Here is a 14,410-nt window from a genome sequence, read left to right on the forward strand (position 1 = left end):
ATCCTGCAGCTGTCTCTGTCTGTCCTGGAACCAACCTGGCTCCTTGTCCTGGAGATGTCACGCCTTGCCTTTCAGTTTTGGGTCTTCCCTCCAGAAATTGTTTAGACACTGGGAAAGGAGGGAAGGTGACCCAGGATTCAGTTTGCTGGAAGTCCAGTGTCCCACCGGGAGGTAAGCCCAGGTTTAGGGGCTCTGCAGGTACCCGCTCTCCACCCCTGGCTCTCAAGTTTAGCTGTTATTGGCCAAAAGTTTCCGCCCCCTCAGGGAACTTGACTTTCCATTGGCCAGTCCTTAGTCACATGACCTTCCTTTCTCGGGGCTGTGAAGCTGGAGAGCCAGCAACAAGTTCAGCTGAAGACTGAAGCAAGAGCTGGGTCAGGTAATGCCCTAGCGGGGAAGGGGCCATAGATCTCCGTAAGAGAGGAAGGATGGAGGAGAGGAAGGGCAGAACTCTGAAGGGTTGGGCCCCACCGAGGATCTGCAGAGCTGTTTGTTACTTCTGGGCCGGCGGAAGGGGGATCATGGGCGGCCGTTTCCAAAACAGAAACTTGCTCTGGGTCCCCCAGACAATTCCTAGGTCCTTTGCGTTAGAGGTTTGGGGGAACAACTCTTAGAGGGGTTGAAATTAGCTGGATGAGACTTCCCAGCTTTGTACAGAGAGGGAGAGCTCCCCCTTTAGCTGTCTTTTAGAAACAGCACAAGTCCCTGACAGTCCTTACAGGACGTTTTTGTTGAATCCTGCCTGAATGAAAAGAGAGGGAGTAGTGAGGAGGGGGTGGAGGTGGGTTTTCTTCCAAGAGGTTGATGAGAAGAAAGAGATCTGAAAATAGCAGGGAAGGGTGGGGATTAAACAGCAGAAGGAACTTCCTAATAAGGCAGTGAGATGCTGGCTTGGGAGAACTGGGAGATCTTTTGGAATGTTGGGTGAACCCAACCAAGATAGAGATATCAACCAGGGTTTGGAACAGACTGTCTTCTGTTCGGGTCTCAGAAGTATTTGTCTTGTTGACCCAAATACCGTTGCTGGTTTCCATGGAAACAGTGTGTCTGACATCACCCTGGTTGCCATGGTGCCTGGTTCTGGAGGACCTGAGCAGGCTGTACACAGCCAGGGATAAACAGGGACTTCAGACCAAGCTGCTGCTACTTCCTTCCTGCCACCACCTGTTAAGAGTCACACGCAGCAACTGGGGGTGGGGAGATGATGACAGAATGGCGGGGTTGGGGCCTGAGACCAGAAGGCAGCACAGTGATGGTTCTGTGGATGCCTGTAGAAACCGGCCAGGGATGTGCTGTTGGACGTGATGTGGGGAAGTCACTGCAGCCATTCTCCTGTCTTCTTGTGGGATGGGTGCATGTGTCTGGGAGGCATGGGTATTGGGGGATGCTGTGAGGGGTCCTTCATGTGTCCTGGGCTTGGATCTTGATTGGCAAGGGCCACAGGAGGTTTTTAGGGCACCATGTAGGACTCACACTAGCTCAAACAGCAGGGGGAATTGTGGTGGCTTCCCAAGGTAGAACTGCCACACTTCTACCCCAGCCTCACTTCCTTTTCCCAGGGTTTCCTTTCAGAGTCCTTTTCCACTTGCCACCTTTCTAGTCCATCAACAAGCAGTCATGTAGTCTCCTCTAAAGGATCACAATCCCAGATTCGAGGGGGTCAGCTCCTCTATCCCTCCACCTTTATGCCGGGTCCCAATTGCCAGCCTGGGGGAGTAGTCTAGGCCATGGATGGAGGGGTAGGTCCTTCTCTTCTCATCCTGCCTTGTGTCAGGCTTTGGAAACTGGAGTAACTTCCCACGCCCACCCGGCCAAGTCAGAGCAGATTAGCAGGGGTTAGGACCACAACCCTGATTTTTGTCCATGCTTTGCAAACTGTAAAGTGCTTTATACATGATAGCTGCCATAAATCCCTTTTGCCAGTCACCTTCAAGTTCCCTAAGATGAAATTCTGGAGTTTACTAAGAAGGGAAACAACTTAGAATGGAGAGTGAGAGTGACAAAGAGATTTACTAAAGGTACATTGAGGTGGATCTAAGCTATGCCAGTTGTTCTCAACCCTGGCTGCAAATGAGAATCATTTGGGAGATTAAAAAAGTATCCTTCCCTGAGCCTGGCCCTTGAACACAGTTGTATCCGAATCTTAGGTGATTCCATTGTGCAGCCAGTGTACAAGACCCCTGAACTAGACCACAGAAAGGACTTATGGTGGGTGATGGGTGGGTGACTTGGGGGTGAAGGAGGCCATTGAGTCTTCTTTTCTAGGCTCTGGGGAAGAAGGTGGTGATTATGGGGAAGGCTGGGGAGGTGAAGGGAGGGCTGGGTTGTTCCTCTTTTTAGCTGTTCATCGTTGGCAAGTCATGTCAGCCAATTTTCTGGCCTTCATTTCCCTTCATTTTCTGGCCTTCATTTCCCTTCATTTTCCCTGACTATAACATGAGAGAGTTGGCCTGGATTTTTCCCAAAGCCCTTCCAGCCCTATGCTTCTCTGACCTTTCAAGGTCAGTTCTGTTTCCCAGTTTACCAAGGGCTCTTTCGGTCCCTGGCAGAGGCAGGCTTCACTGTGGCTGTTGGTACGTTCTGATTTGAAAGGCAAATACTGCCCAGAAGAGCTGAGGTGTTGGGGTCAGAAGACTGGAACCAGGCTGGCTGTGGTAGTGGCTGCCCAGCCCTTAAACCTTGGAACCTGGTCGAGGCTGCTGTCTCCATCCTGCCTCCCCTGAAGGGAGCTGGGGTCCTTAAGAAAGACTTTCTCTGCAGGTGGCAGCCTCAGTAGCCTTGGGGACCTCAGCAACTATGGCCTCCTGCCCAGACTCGGACAATAACTGGGTGCTTGCCGGCTCAGAGGTAGGAAAAGCAGGCCTGGGAGCCACATGGAATGGGGGTTCCTACAGGGCTGGGCTGCTTGCTGGGTCTGTCCCCTTCCTTGGTCTTGGTGATCATGTGCATCACCTCCTGCTGGCTGTGAGAGGAACTCTAGTGGCAGGGAGAAGGCCATCAGGCCCCAAGAGTCAGGTGTTGGGACTTGGACCATGCCTTGAAAGAAGGAAATTGCTGGGGTAAGCTGTGAGAAGCAGGGAAGATATTCTGGTGGGGAAACCAGCATGAGCAAAGGTTCTGAGGCAACAATGGGAGAGCCGTGTTGGGGGAGACCAAGGAGGTCCGTTGGAGGAGGTGGAGACATGAGTCAGACGGTGTTGAAGTGAGGTTGGGCCAGAGCCTGGGAACCTCCAGAAGAAGCCTGGAGGGCCTGGCTCAGGCATTCGGGCCTCCTCTTTGATGGGAAATCGTGGAAGGGCTCTGAGCTGGAGGGAGTCAGGACCATCACTGCCTTGGGCAGAGGGTGCAGCCACTGTGTGGGCTGGGCGGGAACTGGGGGAGAGCGTTTTGAAGGTCCTGCAGTCCAGGTTGTAGTTGGTGGGGCGGGATCCCAGTAGACCGCTGTGCCCTGAAGCCACTGAGAAGGGGGCCAGCGGGATTGGGGGGCTGAGTGTCTGAACAGGGTTTATCAAGGGCTTGGTATGTTCGTACCGCAGGGAGGGAAGAAGGTGAGGAGCTTGAGTTAAAGGCGTCGGGTTTGAGTGGCCTTGAGGAGACCAGTTGGGGGTGAGGGAGCTGCTCTCAGGATGATGCTGGAGCAGGGCCCATGGACTAGGGCTGGCCGGCAGAGGGGACGGACACCATGCTCCCAGCCAGAGCCCTGGCGCCCTGTTGAGGTGCCTTTGCTGACAGCTGGGGTACCTTGGGCCAGTCGTTTCACCTCTCTGTCCTCCCCTGTAAAAGGGGAGTTGTGATTCTTGCCTGGTAGGAGGGGCCATGAGAAAAAAGTGACTTGAAAATTGTAAAGAAACATACTAAGGTCAAGAATTATTCTTGGAAGGATAGCGGGAGCCATGGATGGGATGAGCGGGCGGTGGCCTGTCAAGGGGGCATAGGCGGAGAAAGGAGAGGCTGTGGCTGGACGGCCAGGCTGAGAGCACCTTGGGAGACAGTCTGGCTGTGGCTGGGGTGAGTCACGTTTCTGTCAGCTCCTGGGAGAGGAGTGTGTGGGGAGGGGGGAAAGGCCAGAAAAGCTTGGAAGATGTAACTAGAGTGGGTGGCCCGTTCTGAGGGCAGCTGTGGGGAAGCCTGTGGCGGTCGGGACCGTGATCCTTAGGCATCCAGGGGACTTTGCTCTCTTGCCATCCTCCCACCTTCCAACCAATAACTGAGTTGGTCACTTGTGGGGAGGGAGACCCAGGCTCTAGCCGGCTTCTCTGGGGAGGTGGGGGGCACCAGGTTTGTACAGTGGTCCACCGCCTTGGTCCAGTGGTGCTTCTTCATTTAACAGAAACTTGGCCTCTGAAAGTTCTCAGAGCAGCAAGTGAGGTTAGGGAATGGCCGAACACTGCGTAGAGCTGAGATGCTGCAGTGCCAACTGACCCCCGCCCCATCCCCACTTTGGAGCAGCCCACTACGGAGTGTATTATATTTTTGTGAGATGTGGGTTGAGGTCCCTGAGCAGTGCGGCTGGTCCCAGGCACCCCAGTAGAGCACCCCTTGGTTTCGTCCTGCTGTCCTTCCTCTGGAGCAGCCTTTCTGCTTGTGCCCCTCCCCCCCAGAACCTGCCTGTGGAGACCCTGGGCCCTGAATCCAGGATGGACCTAGAATCTGAGAGAGCTCCCCAGGCCCCTTGGAGCCCCTCCAAGGCAGCTGCTGAGGAATTAGCTGGGACCTTGGATGGAGAAGGTAACAGGGCCCTACTGAGGGTGGGGTGCAGCCACCTCTCCTCCATGTTCTGGTGTTTCCCAGTTTCCTCAGGGAGAGGGAGGCTGGTTGGTCTTATTTCTGGCATTAATCTCAATTTAAAACCTTCCCTCATTCTACCCTGGCTTTCTCCTTCCCCTTCCAACTTGGTTGGGGCCTGTGGGAGCCGGAGGGCCGTGTAGCACATTCCATTGGGGGGTAGTGGTGTTTCTCCTTAGCCTTTTCTCCTGCCACAGAGACCCTGTTCCAGAGTGAGAGCTCCCAGTCCAGACCCATTCTGCCAGAGGAGACTGAGGCCAAGGTGAGGACCTTCACTGGGGGAAGGGTAGGAAATGGGGAGGGCCGGGAGCTGCTCACAGCTGTGTCTGCATCAGGGTGTCCTGGAAGGTGATGATCGTGGAATGGAGTCCCCTGGCTCAGGAGACACAGAGGTCCAGGGAGACTTGGAGGAGACCCCCGAGGCAGTAGGCCTGGGACTGGACACACAGGACCTGGAGGATCAGAGTCCCCCCAACAGCCTGCTCTCATCCCCCCAAACAGGTGAGAGTTCTCCTTGTCTCCCCCTGTCACTATCCTTCTAGAAGGTGTGGGAGTGGGAGTAGATATCGCTACGAACACAGCTCTGGGCCAGGCCCTAGGACTTAGCAGCTTGGTGCCCTCCTTAAATTGTATCAGTGAAACCTCACCACCACCCCTGGGGACACTGAGGCTCAGGTTAAGTCACACAGCAGGTAAGTGGCAGGGCCTGGGTCTGGTCGACTATTTTGTCTCTGCCGTGGGGCCTCCTCTTTTCTTGCCTCTAGATGCAACTCTCATTCCCTGAATCCCTTCCGTGTGTCAGCTCTGGGGAAAGAGGTTGGCTTCATGGCCTATGTAAGAGGTGGACTAGACCGAGCCAAGATGCAAGTCAGACCTATGAGGGGCGCAAAAAAGGAAGGGGAGGGTGGTCAGTCACGGGACAGGTCGAGGGGAAGGGAGAGGCAGGGACAGCTGGGGAAAGGGCCACACTGGAGGTGTCATTTGAGTGGAGCCTTGAGCAAAGAGTAGGATTTTAGTCGGTAGGGTAGGAGGAAGAGAACATTCCAGGCCAAGGCTGCAGCATCAACAAAGGGATGGGACCCCCTGTCCTGTGCTGAGGAGGCTGTTTCCAGTGCTGGTGGCAGAGGAGTGTATGAGTCCATCTCTGTTGAGGGGTGACAGGGTGGAGGGGGAGGCCGGGGGCTGGGGCCGTTTAGGGGGCAACTGACAAAGCCGAGGAAGACCTGAACTAAGGCAGATACAAGGCGAGTGCCGTTGAGATGTTTAGGTGTCAAATTGTCGAACTGTCTGCATGTGGGGTGAAGAGGGAGGGCTGAGGTTGGCTAGGTGGGAGCAGTGGTGTCTTGCCCTGCAGTGGGGGAACACCAGAAAGAACCAGTTTGGAGGGCAATGTGTTGAGTGTTTGGTCCCCAGGGACACCCAGGTGGGAGTAGCCAGGAGGCAGTCAGACAGACGTCCACGCCTGGAGCTCCAGGGAGGCCAGGTTGGGAGTTACTGATGAGGGACTCATCTGCTCTGCGGGGAAGCCAGCGGGGTGGGTGAGATAGCAGGTGACTGTGTGTACGGTGAGAAGAGCAGAAATGGTGCCAGGGGGACCTCTGCCTCTAGGACCGGGAAGAGCCAGGGACTGAGCAGAGGCACTGGGAAGGAGTGGCCAGGGTTCGGGCAGAACCCAGAGCCGGGAAGGTGCTCCACGTGAGGCACGTGTGGGAGGAAGGAGTGCACTTTTAGGGTGAAAGCTGCTCTTGTAGTTTGCAGATTGAAAGGACTGGTCTCCCCCCAGACGTAGAGAACAAATGTATGGACACCAAGGGGGCAAAGTGGGGGAGTGGTGTGGTGGTGTGATGAATAGGGAGATTGGGATTGACATATATACACTAATATGTGTAAAATAGATAATTCATAAGAACCTACTGTATAAAAAATAAATAAAATTCAAAAAAAAAGAAAGGACTGGTCTCCCGCCTCCAGACTGGGCGTGATCACTAATGCCCTGGCAGACGTGGGCAGGGTCTCCACGTGCCCCCTCTGTGGTCAGGGCTGGGGGCCTCTCGTGTTCGCTTCTGTTTCCCGTCTCTCTGTATGTCCCATCGCTTCCGTTGCTTTACTGCCCTGTCCCCATCCCTTCCTCCAGCTTGGATCAGGGAGGAGGCCCACTGCTCCAGCAGTGAGGACGACACCGACATGGATGTGGAGGGTCTGCGGAGACGGCGGGGCCGGGAGCCCAGCACTCCTCAGCCTGCGGCCCCCCTGGGTGTGGAGGACCAGGCCGGGGGTGAGGGTGCGGGCAGGGAGCTGGGCATCTCCCTCAACATGTGTCTCCTCGGGGCCCTGGTTCTGCTGGGCCTGGGGATCCTCCTCTTCTCCGGTGAGTGGTCCCTCTCCTGATGAGGCCTTAAGCCTCCACTCTGGCCTCTTCTGCCCTCCTGCCGCACTTTCACTCCATTCCACCCCCTCCTCTGAGGGCCTGACCAGACTCCTCTGTCTCCATTTCAGGTGGTCTCTCAGAGGCTGAAAGTGGTGAGTGAGGACGGGCCCTGACTGGTTCCTGTCTGTCCCCTTCCAGCCCTGAGGGAGGCTGATGGGGGCAGTTCTCTGGGTCAGGAGTAGGGATGCTGGCGGCTGTACATTTTTTGCTCAGTTATAGGTCTTGTCAGCTATTCAGGGTGACCCTTGACCCTTTACCTCGCTGGACTCTCAGCCATAGGGCGGGTCCAGGGCAGGAGGGTGACTGTGTGTGTTGGGGGGGGGGAGGAGAGGGCCCTGTGTGCCTTGGGGCCAGTTTCAGGATTTCACTTTCCCACAGGGCCCATGGAGGAAGCAGACCTGCAGGTCTTCCCAGATACCGGCTTGGATACTGAGATGCTGGAGGCTGAGGGGGATGGGCAGGCATGTGTGACACTCTCCATTGGTGTGAGGGGCCTGATGGGGGAGATTCAGGGCTGCGGGGGTGACTGGCTCCTTTGCCCTTAGGATGGGCTAAAGCAGCAGCTGCCGACCTCAGCGCCCCCTGACAGTGTTCCCAGCCTGCAGAACATGGCGCTTCTGCTGGACAAGCTGGCCAAGGAGAACCAGGATATCCGGCTGCTGCAGGCCCAGCTGCAGGTGGGCACAAGCAGGAGTGGGTGGGCTACACACCCTCCCTAGGCCAGGTGTCTGTCTGTCCTAGTGTCCTCCCCCAAAAGAAGTTTCCTGTATTCACCCGCACACCTTGATCCCCTCCCTTTCCCACTATAGTGAAGTCATCTTCTCAGTTCTCTGTTCATGTCCTGCATGCTAAGGGTTAGGCCAGGACTGGCATACCTGCTTCACGTGGCATGCCACCTGTGCTTGATTGGCATGGTCCACCTGGAGCATTGTGTGGAGGAAGATTTGAAGAACATGCCAAGGCTCAATGGGAAAGAAGTGCTGGGATCAATTAGTAATGTCTTCTCTGGGTATGGGAGGTGGAAATTGGGCAACGACAGCCACATCTTGGCTATCTTTCAGTGAATCGGAGAAGTGTATACTTAAAAAGGACATAGAAGCTGAGGCCTGTGATGGGATTTGGGGATCCCAGGGTCTGGTGAAGGGTGAAGATGGGGCAGGGGATGAGGACCAAGTCCTCTGAGTTTCCCAGGCCATAAAGTCTATGATGGAATGGAATCAGGGTAGAAGGCACTGGGGTCGTCCTTGACTCCTCCTTGTCCTCTCCATCCCTACTCCCATTCCAGGCCCAGAAGGAAGAGCTTCAGAGCCTGATGCATCAGCCCAAAGGGCTGGAAGAGGAGAATGCCCGACTCCGAGGGGCCCTACAGCAGGGCGAGGCCTCCCAGCGGGCCCTGGAGTTAGAGCTGCAACAGCTGCGTGCCCAGCTCCAGGGCCTGGAGGCTGACTGTGTCCGGGGCACAGATGGGGTGTGTCGCTATGGGGGCAGAGGCCTGCGGGCTGGCAGGGTCACCAAGGAGCAAGGCCCAAGGGGGCAGGTGCCAAGCCCTGGCTTCTTGGAGCAGAAGAAACAGCTAGAGGCTGAGGCCCAGTCATTAAGGCAAGAGTTGGAGAGGCAGCGGCGGCTGCTGGGGTCTGTGCAGCGGGACCTGGAGCAGAGCTTGAGGGATGTGGGCCGAGGGGACCCAGCCCATGCTGGCCTGGCCGAGGTTGGTCACAGGCTGGCCCAGAAGCTGCAGGGCATGGAGAACTGGGGCCAGCGCCCCGGGGTCCCTGCCAATGCCTCAGAGGCCTGGCATCAGGAGCCTCACTTCCAGAGTTCCAGGGAGTGGAGCGGAAAGGAAAAGTGGTGGGATGGGCAGAGGGACCGGAAGACTGACCACTGGAAACATAAGAAGGAGGAATCTGGCCGGGAAAAGAAGAAGAGCTGGGGGGGTGAGGAGGACAGGGAGCTGGCGGGGAGGTGGAAGGAGGGCAAGCCATGGGTGGAGGAGTGGGCTAGCAAGAAGGACAGCAAGCAACAGGGTTCTAAGGAGCCCCCCAGGAAAAGTGGCAGCCCCCACTCCTCCAGAGAAAGGCAGGAACACCCTCAGTGGAAGGAGGGGGCTAAAGACAGGCATGACCCCCTGCCACTCTGGGCAGAGCTGTTGAGGCACAAGTACCAGGCACCCCAGGGCTGCTCGGGTGTGCACGAGTGTGCCCGTCAGGAGGGCCTGGCCTTCTTTGGCATGGAGCTGGCCCCTGTGCGGCAACAGGAGCTGGCCTCTCTGCTGAGGACGTACCTGGCGCGGCTGCCCTGGGCCAGGCAACTGACCGAGGAGCTACCCCTTTCTCCTGCTTACTTTGGTGAGGACGGTATCTTCCGCCACGACCGCCTCCGCTTCCGGGACTTTGTAGATGCCTTGGAGGACAGCCTGGAGGAGGTGGCAGTGAGACAGACAGGTGATGATGATGAGGTGGATGACTTTGAGGACTTCATCTTCAGCCACTTCTTTGGAGACAAAGCACTGAAGAAGAGGTGGGCAAGCTGTGGGGGAGTTGGGTCGGTGGGAGCAGGAGGCAGGAGGTGATGGTAAGGGGTGTGAAGGAGCCAGGGCCCTGAGCTGGGGTGGGGTGGTGGCGGGGTGTTCTTCAGTTTGAGGTTTTATCTCTGCTTTTAGGTCTCCCCTCCCCCCTAGCCAGTACTTTTCCTGTCTTCCTTTGGGGTCAGGAAGCTGCCTGTGCTCACCCCAGAGTGGTCCTGGGGAGTCCCCTTTTGTGCTGGGGGGATTTTTCCTCCCAAGTTACCCTGTACTGCCCATACCTGCAAGAGAGATTGCTTCCCATCTTCCCGCCTGCCCAGCTGGGGCCTTCATCCTGGGAGACCAGGTCTGGCCACACTCCCTCCCCGCCCCCCGGCCCCCCCCCCCCCGCCGTATGATTGATGGTGACTGCCTGTGTCGCCTGTCTTAAGAGGAGCAGGGTCCCCTCTCCTCAGGGAGCGCCTTCTCATCATGTGGATGTGGCGTTGTTGTCTAAAGGCCTCTTACTGCTCCCCCCCCCCGCCCCGCCCCATGCCTCTCCACAGGTCTGGGAAGAAGGACAAACACTGGCGGAAACCCAGAGTTGTGGGGCCCAGGGAGGAACACAGCCACCAGCGCCAGGGCTGAGGCCCCGTGCTGTCTGTCCCCTGGGAACCGTTAAACTGCCACCTCCCTTGGCTCGTTTGGTGTCCTTGGATATCCTTCACCGAGGAGAGCGGAAATCACCCAGCCCCGAACTGAAACCACTTTTGCTAGAAAAAGGTCTTAGCTGGACCTGCCTTGCTATCTATGCAAATGTATGCAAATGATCAGGACCCTGGGCCGTGACCCTTGCAGCCTGATTGTGTCACGCCAGTGTGAAGGGGGGAGGGGAGAGAAGCCTGTTTTTTTGGGGGTGGGGTGGAGGTAGAGGGGATGGGGGCAATTCTAATTCTGAAGCCAGAGAGCTTTCCTCCTCGTGTGTGTGTGTGTGTGTGTGTGTGTGTGTGTGTGTGTGTGTGTGTGTGTGTGTGTGTGTGTGTGTGTGTGTGTGTGTGTGTGTGTGTGTGTGTCGGGGAGGGGGAGAGTGGGCTCCTTGGCTGCACGCACTGACCCGGGCCCCCTGGGATTTGACTAGCCTGGCTGGCTGGGGGCCCAGCATGAGGGTTTCCCCTGGCGTTTTGTTAGATTTGGAAGGAGCTGTCCCCAGGGGGGTACAACCCCCTTTTAAGCCTTGCTGCTCACCTCCACACGTGAACTGTAGACTCAGATCCCAATAAAATGCTGTTGGAGCTGTGACATTGGGTGGAGACTCTGTCACTTGGGGCTGTTTCTAAGCACAAGGGACATCCATACCCACCGCCTTATAGGCACTGGTGCTCACCTTCTCCCATATACTCCTCCCAGTCACCTCACCCTCGCAGCAAACCTCAGGCCCTCTGGGCCGGAGCTCCCCATTTTGCTCACAGCTGCCTTGGCTGCACCCCTGGGAGATGTAGAAATATGCGAATGGGTTTTGGAGTCTGAGCCTTGGGCTCAAATCCAGTTTGAGTGATTTTGGGCAAGTTAATCCCTGGGAGCCTTGGGTTTCTAATCCTCAAAAAAGGAGACTGAGGGGCTGGAGAAGAGATTAAATAAAGCAGTGTAAACCAAATACCTGTCTTGTATTTGGCACTCAAAAGTGATTTCACTCCCTTCAGGGTGTGGAGGAAGGAGGAGAAGGGGACCCCCGACCCACCCCCGCACCTCCCCCAGGATTGGGGAGGTGAGGGAACCACTAGGTGGTGCCTCGGCTCCACATTTGCTCCAGACATCACCTCCTTCACTACTTTAGCACCCCAAATCTTGGACCCCCCCCACCCCACTGATTTGGGCCGTCTCTCTGGCTAGCTCTCCCAGGAAGACCCAGATTCCTCTGGGCTTCTCTTTAGGAAGTCCTTCCTGACTGGGATTCTGGATTGGCCTGGAAAGCACCTTGGGAGTGTAGGGGACAGAATGATGGTGTGATGTCAGGCCAGGTCAGAGGAGTGTGTCAGTAAAGCTGAGGGGGCCTGCCCAGAAGGGGGCTGTAATTGAAAGCAACCGCTTCTGTAACACTACGGTGGATGGGCCACTCACTGTTAAAGGGCTTTAAGTGTATTAGCTCATTTAATTCAGCTGTGGGGTAGGGCGGGGCCGGCTGGGCATGGAACGAGGTCCACTCATTCAGCAAACATTTGCAGTCTATTGTGTACCAGAGGCAGTGAGGCACTGAGAATACAGAGGCGTGTTAAGGAGTTTATAGTCCAGTGGAGCCTGCTTTCTGCAGCATGAGGGACTGCAGTTAGACCTAAGGAAGAACTTCCTCCAAGGCAGAGGGTCAGTGAAAGGAGGCTTTAGGAAAGGAGGCTTCTATTTCTGGAGTGAGGGTCAGGAGGAGCAAGTACAGGTTGGCCCGGGGCCGAGGTCTGGATTTGGCCTAACATTGTCCACATGAGGAGGCCTATTTTACTCGGTTCCCATTGCTCACCTGCAGGTGCTCAAAATTTATGCTGCCTGGATTCAGGCTAGGCCTTAGTATCCCGTGTCCTGGGAGGGGGCTGTGCTCAGGGGAGGGGACACAAACTGGCCCCCTGGGTTCCCAGAGGGTGTGGGCTGCTTGGGGCTTCTCAGTTTCATTTCTAGGGCCCATTTCCTTCATTTGCATAACGAACTCTCAGGGACGCTAGGAAGTTCCCCCAAGCCCCCTCCTCTTTCTTAGCCACTCAGGAAGTAGATATGCTGAGCTGGAGGTTTCTGACACTGCTGAATCAGGAAGAAAAAGCCATGAACCCAAGGGGTATGTTGGGGAGGGGCCAGGACACCAGGGACACTGGCCATTCTGGTTACCCTGTCTCGGTGACCCTCATGCCCATCACAGGCCATGAGGCCACCCTCTCCGTCACACCCATGCACCCACAGCAGCACTGGTAAAGTGGGGGGACCCCAAGTCCCAGATCATAGGATGCTCTCTGGTGATAGGCCCAGCATGTGGAGATGAGCCAAGGGAGGCTGGAGCTGGGGGACAGCTCCTGGCCGTGCAGGGGTGGGGAGAGCCTGTGTGTAGACCCCCTGGACTCTGCCACACGGCCCGGCTTGGCCTCCAGGCTCTGGTCTGGGCCCTTCCAATTTAAGCACTTGGTATTTTAAGCACTTGGCTCTTCTGCCCTTTCCTCTGGGAACTTCCCCAGCTAAGAGCTCAGCTCTGGGGTGCCTTCGGGGAATCACTGGAGTTGCGGCCCAGCGGGTCCTCTTGGGCCTTCCCCTCTCAAATGGAAAAATTCTGTTTCCTTTGGCCAGTTCCCCAAACTTATTTCCCTGCTGTCCCCCAACCTGCTCTTCCTCCCTCCCATCCCTGCCCTTCATTCTTCAGCCTCACCCCCTTTCCCGTTGCCCTCAGCTCAGCCTTCTCTCACCACTGCTCCCTCCAGCCCTTACCCCCTCCAGGATCTTCTCTGTCTCTTCCTGCCTCCCCAGGTCCTCCAGGCCCCGGCTCTTCCCTCCTGCCTTTCACTCCCACCCATCCTGGTGAATGGGGGCATGGGGGTGGCGGCTAGAGTGCGGTGGTGGTCACCTTCAGGCCTGCACCACGCCATAAGCTCCTTGAGGGTCAGAGGCATGTGTTCCTTTTGAGAACCACTCCCAGCCCCCTCTGCTGGGCCCAAGGACATGCTGGATTGGTGGGCTCTTGCCATGGGAACCTCCCAGGGCCACCCTGGTGTCGGGACGTCTCCTCCTCCCATCTTGTTCTGGATCACAGACGTTCCCGGTCCCTGCACACTTCACATGCTCACAGAGGGTCTAGAAGGGACACCGCAGGGTGTGGGTATGGGGCTGTTGCCCTGAACCCAGACAACATCTGGTCCCTCCTCTCCGCTTTCACCACTCAGCCGTCTGAGCCACAGAAGCTCCTTATAACTAATTCTTGGTGAGTTGTCTGAGTTCCCTATACCTCCTCTGTGAGCCTTCCTTTAAGGTTGCTGCCCGTCTCTCTGGTAGCCCTTGGCTTCCAGAATAGGCCCTGCCCATATAGAACCAAAGCAGGCCCCTTCCCTGCTCACCCGTTCTTTATCCTGGGCCAGGTCTCTTCTAACTAGCCAGACCTGTGGCCCGGGCAAGCTTTCAATCAGGAAACCGTCTCCGGTCTCCACCACTGTGCACCTATGGGCCTCCTCGCTTTCGGGCTAGGCTTTCTCATCACTGAAGTGAGACTGTGGATCCCCCCTCACGGGTTGTTGTGATGATGGAGGGAGTCACCCAAAGACAAAGGAAAAGACTTTTAAACTGTAGAGTACTGTCAAAAAAGTTTTATTTTTATTTTACTTAACCTCTAAGGGGAAGCCGAGGCCTCTGTGAACTACTGATATGGGAGCAGAGGGTGTTGGTTCCCAAACCACGTAGTAGGAGCTGGCGGGGAAAAGATGCCAACTAGCATTGAAGACCCAACACTGTGCTAGGTGCCCAGGGGGGACCACAGTCCTTGCTCTTGAGGCTAATTAGATTAGTTTAACACCGAGCAGAGTTTTAAAAGTACTCTCTTAATGGTGCCAGGGAGGTGGAGAGGAAGGAGGGGGTGGCCTTTGAGCTGGACCTTGAAGATAATAGGATAGGTGATGGGGAGGGAATTCCAGACGGTGGAACAGCCAGGTGGGCAGACGGTGTTAAGTTCATGTTCCTGT

At 56.3% G+C, this 14,410-nt stretch overlaps 1 protein-coding gene across 3 annotated transcripts; it reads left to right on the forward strand.

The window, feature by feature from the left end:
• Window positions 1-307: 307 nt before the first annotated feature.
• PBXIP1 (PBX homeobox interacting protein 1) lies at window positions 308-11,367 on the forward strand. Of its 3 annotated transcripts, XM_060137342.1 has the most exons (12): window positions 350-379; window positions 2,761-2,847; window positions 3,886-4,008; window positions 4,602-4,728; window positions 4,983-5,047; window positions 5,121-5,286; window positions 6,920-7,153; window positions 7,282-7,305; window positions 7,592-7,674; window positions 7,759-7,890; window positions 8,499-9,730; window positions 10,280-11,367. In XM_060137342.1, exons 4-12 carry the CDS (start codon window positions 4,638-4,640, stop codon window positions 10,359-10,361), a joined length of 2,109 nt encoding a protein of 702 aa, XP_059993325.1. In that variant the 5' UTR covers window positions 350-379; window positions 2,761-2,847; window positions 3,886-4,008; window positions 4,602-4,637; the 3' UTR covers window positions 10,362-11,367. The 3 variants fall into 3 exon arrangements, with proteins under 3 accessions (XP_059993320.1, XP_059993325.1, XP_059993329.1); XM_060137337.1 differs by lacking the exon at window positions 3,886-4,008 and having other exon boundaries at window positions 308-379; XM_060137346.1 differs by lacking the exon at window positions 350-379 and having other exon boundaries at window positions 2,788-2,847; window positions 3,881-4,008.
• The last annotated feature ends 3,043 nt before the right edge of the window (window positions 11,368-14,410 follow it).

The sequence above is a fragment of the Lagenorhynchus albirostris genome, chromosome 2 (assembly GCF_949774975.1).
Source record: "Lagenorhynchus albirostris chromosome 2, mLagAlb1.1, whole genome shotgun sequence".
NCBI lineage: Eukaryota > Metazoa > Chordata > Mammalia > Artiodactyla > Delphinidae > Lagenorhynchus > Lagenorhynchus albirostris.

What these genes read in the sequence shown, in the direction of transcription:
- PBXIP1 (XM_060137337.1), top strand. Translation starts at nt 2,797, where the DNA reads ATGGCCTCCTGCCCAGACTCGGACAATAACTGGGTGCTTGCCGGCTCA. An exon ending in GGGTGCTTGCCGGCTCAGAG is followed by an intron (nt 2,848 to 4,601) that starts GTAGGAAAAGCA and finishes CCTCCCCCCCAG; the next exon opens with AACCTGCCTGTGGAGACCCT. An exon ending in AGGCTGAGGGGGATGGGCAG is followed by an intron (nt 7,675 to 7,758) that starts GCATGTGTGACA and finishes CTTTGCCCTTAG; the next exon opens with GATGGGCTAAAGCAGCAGCT.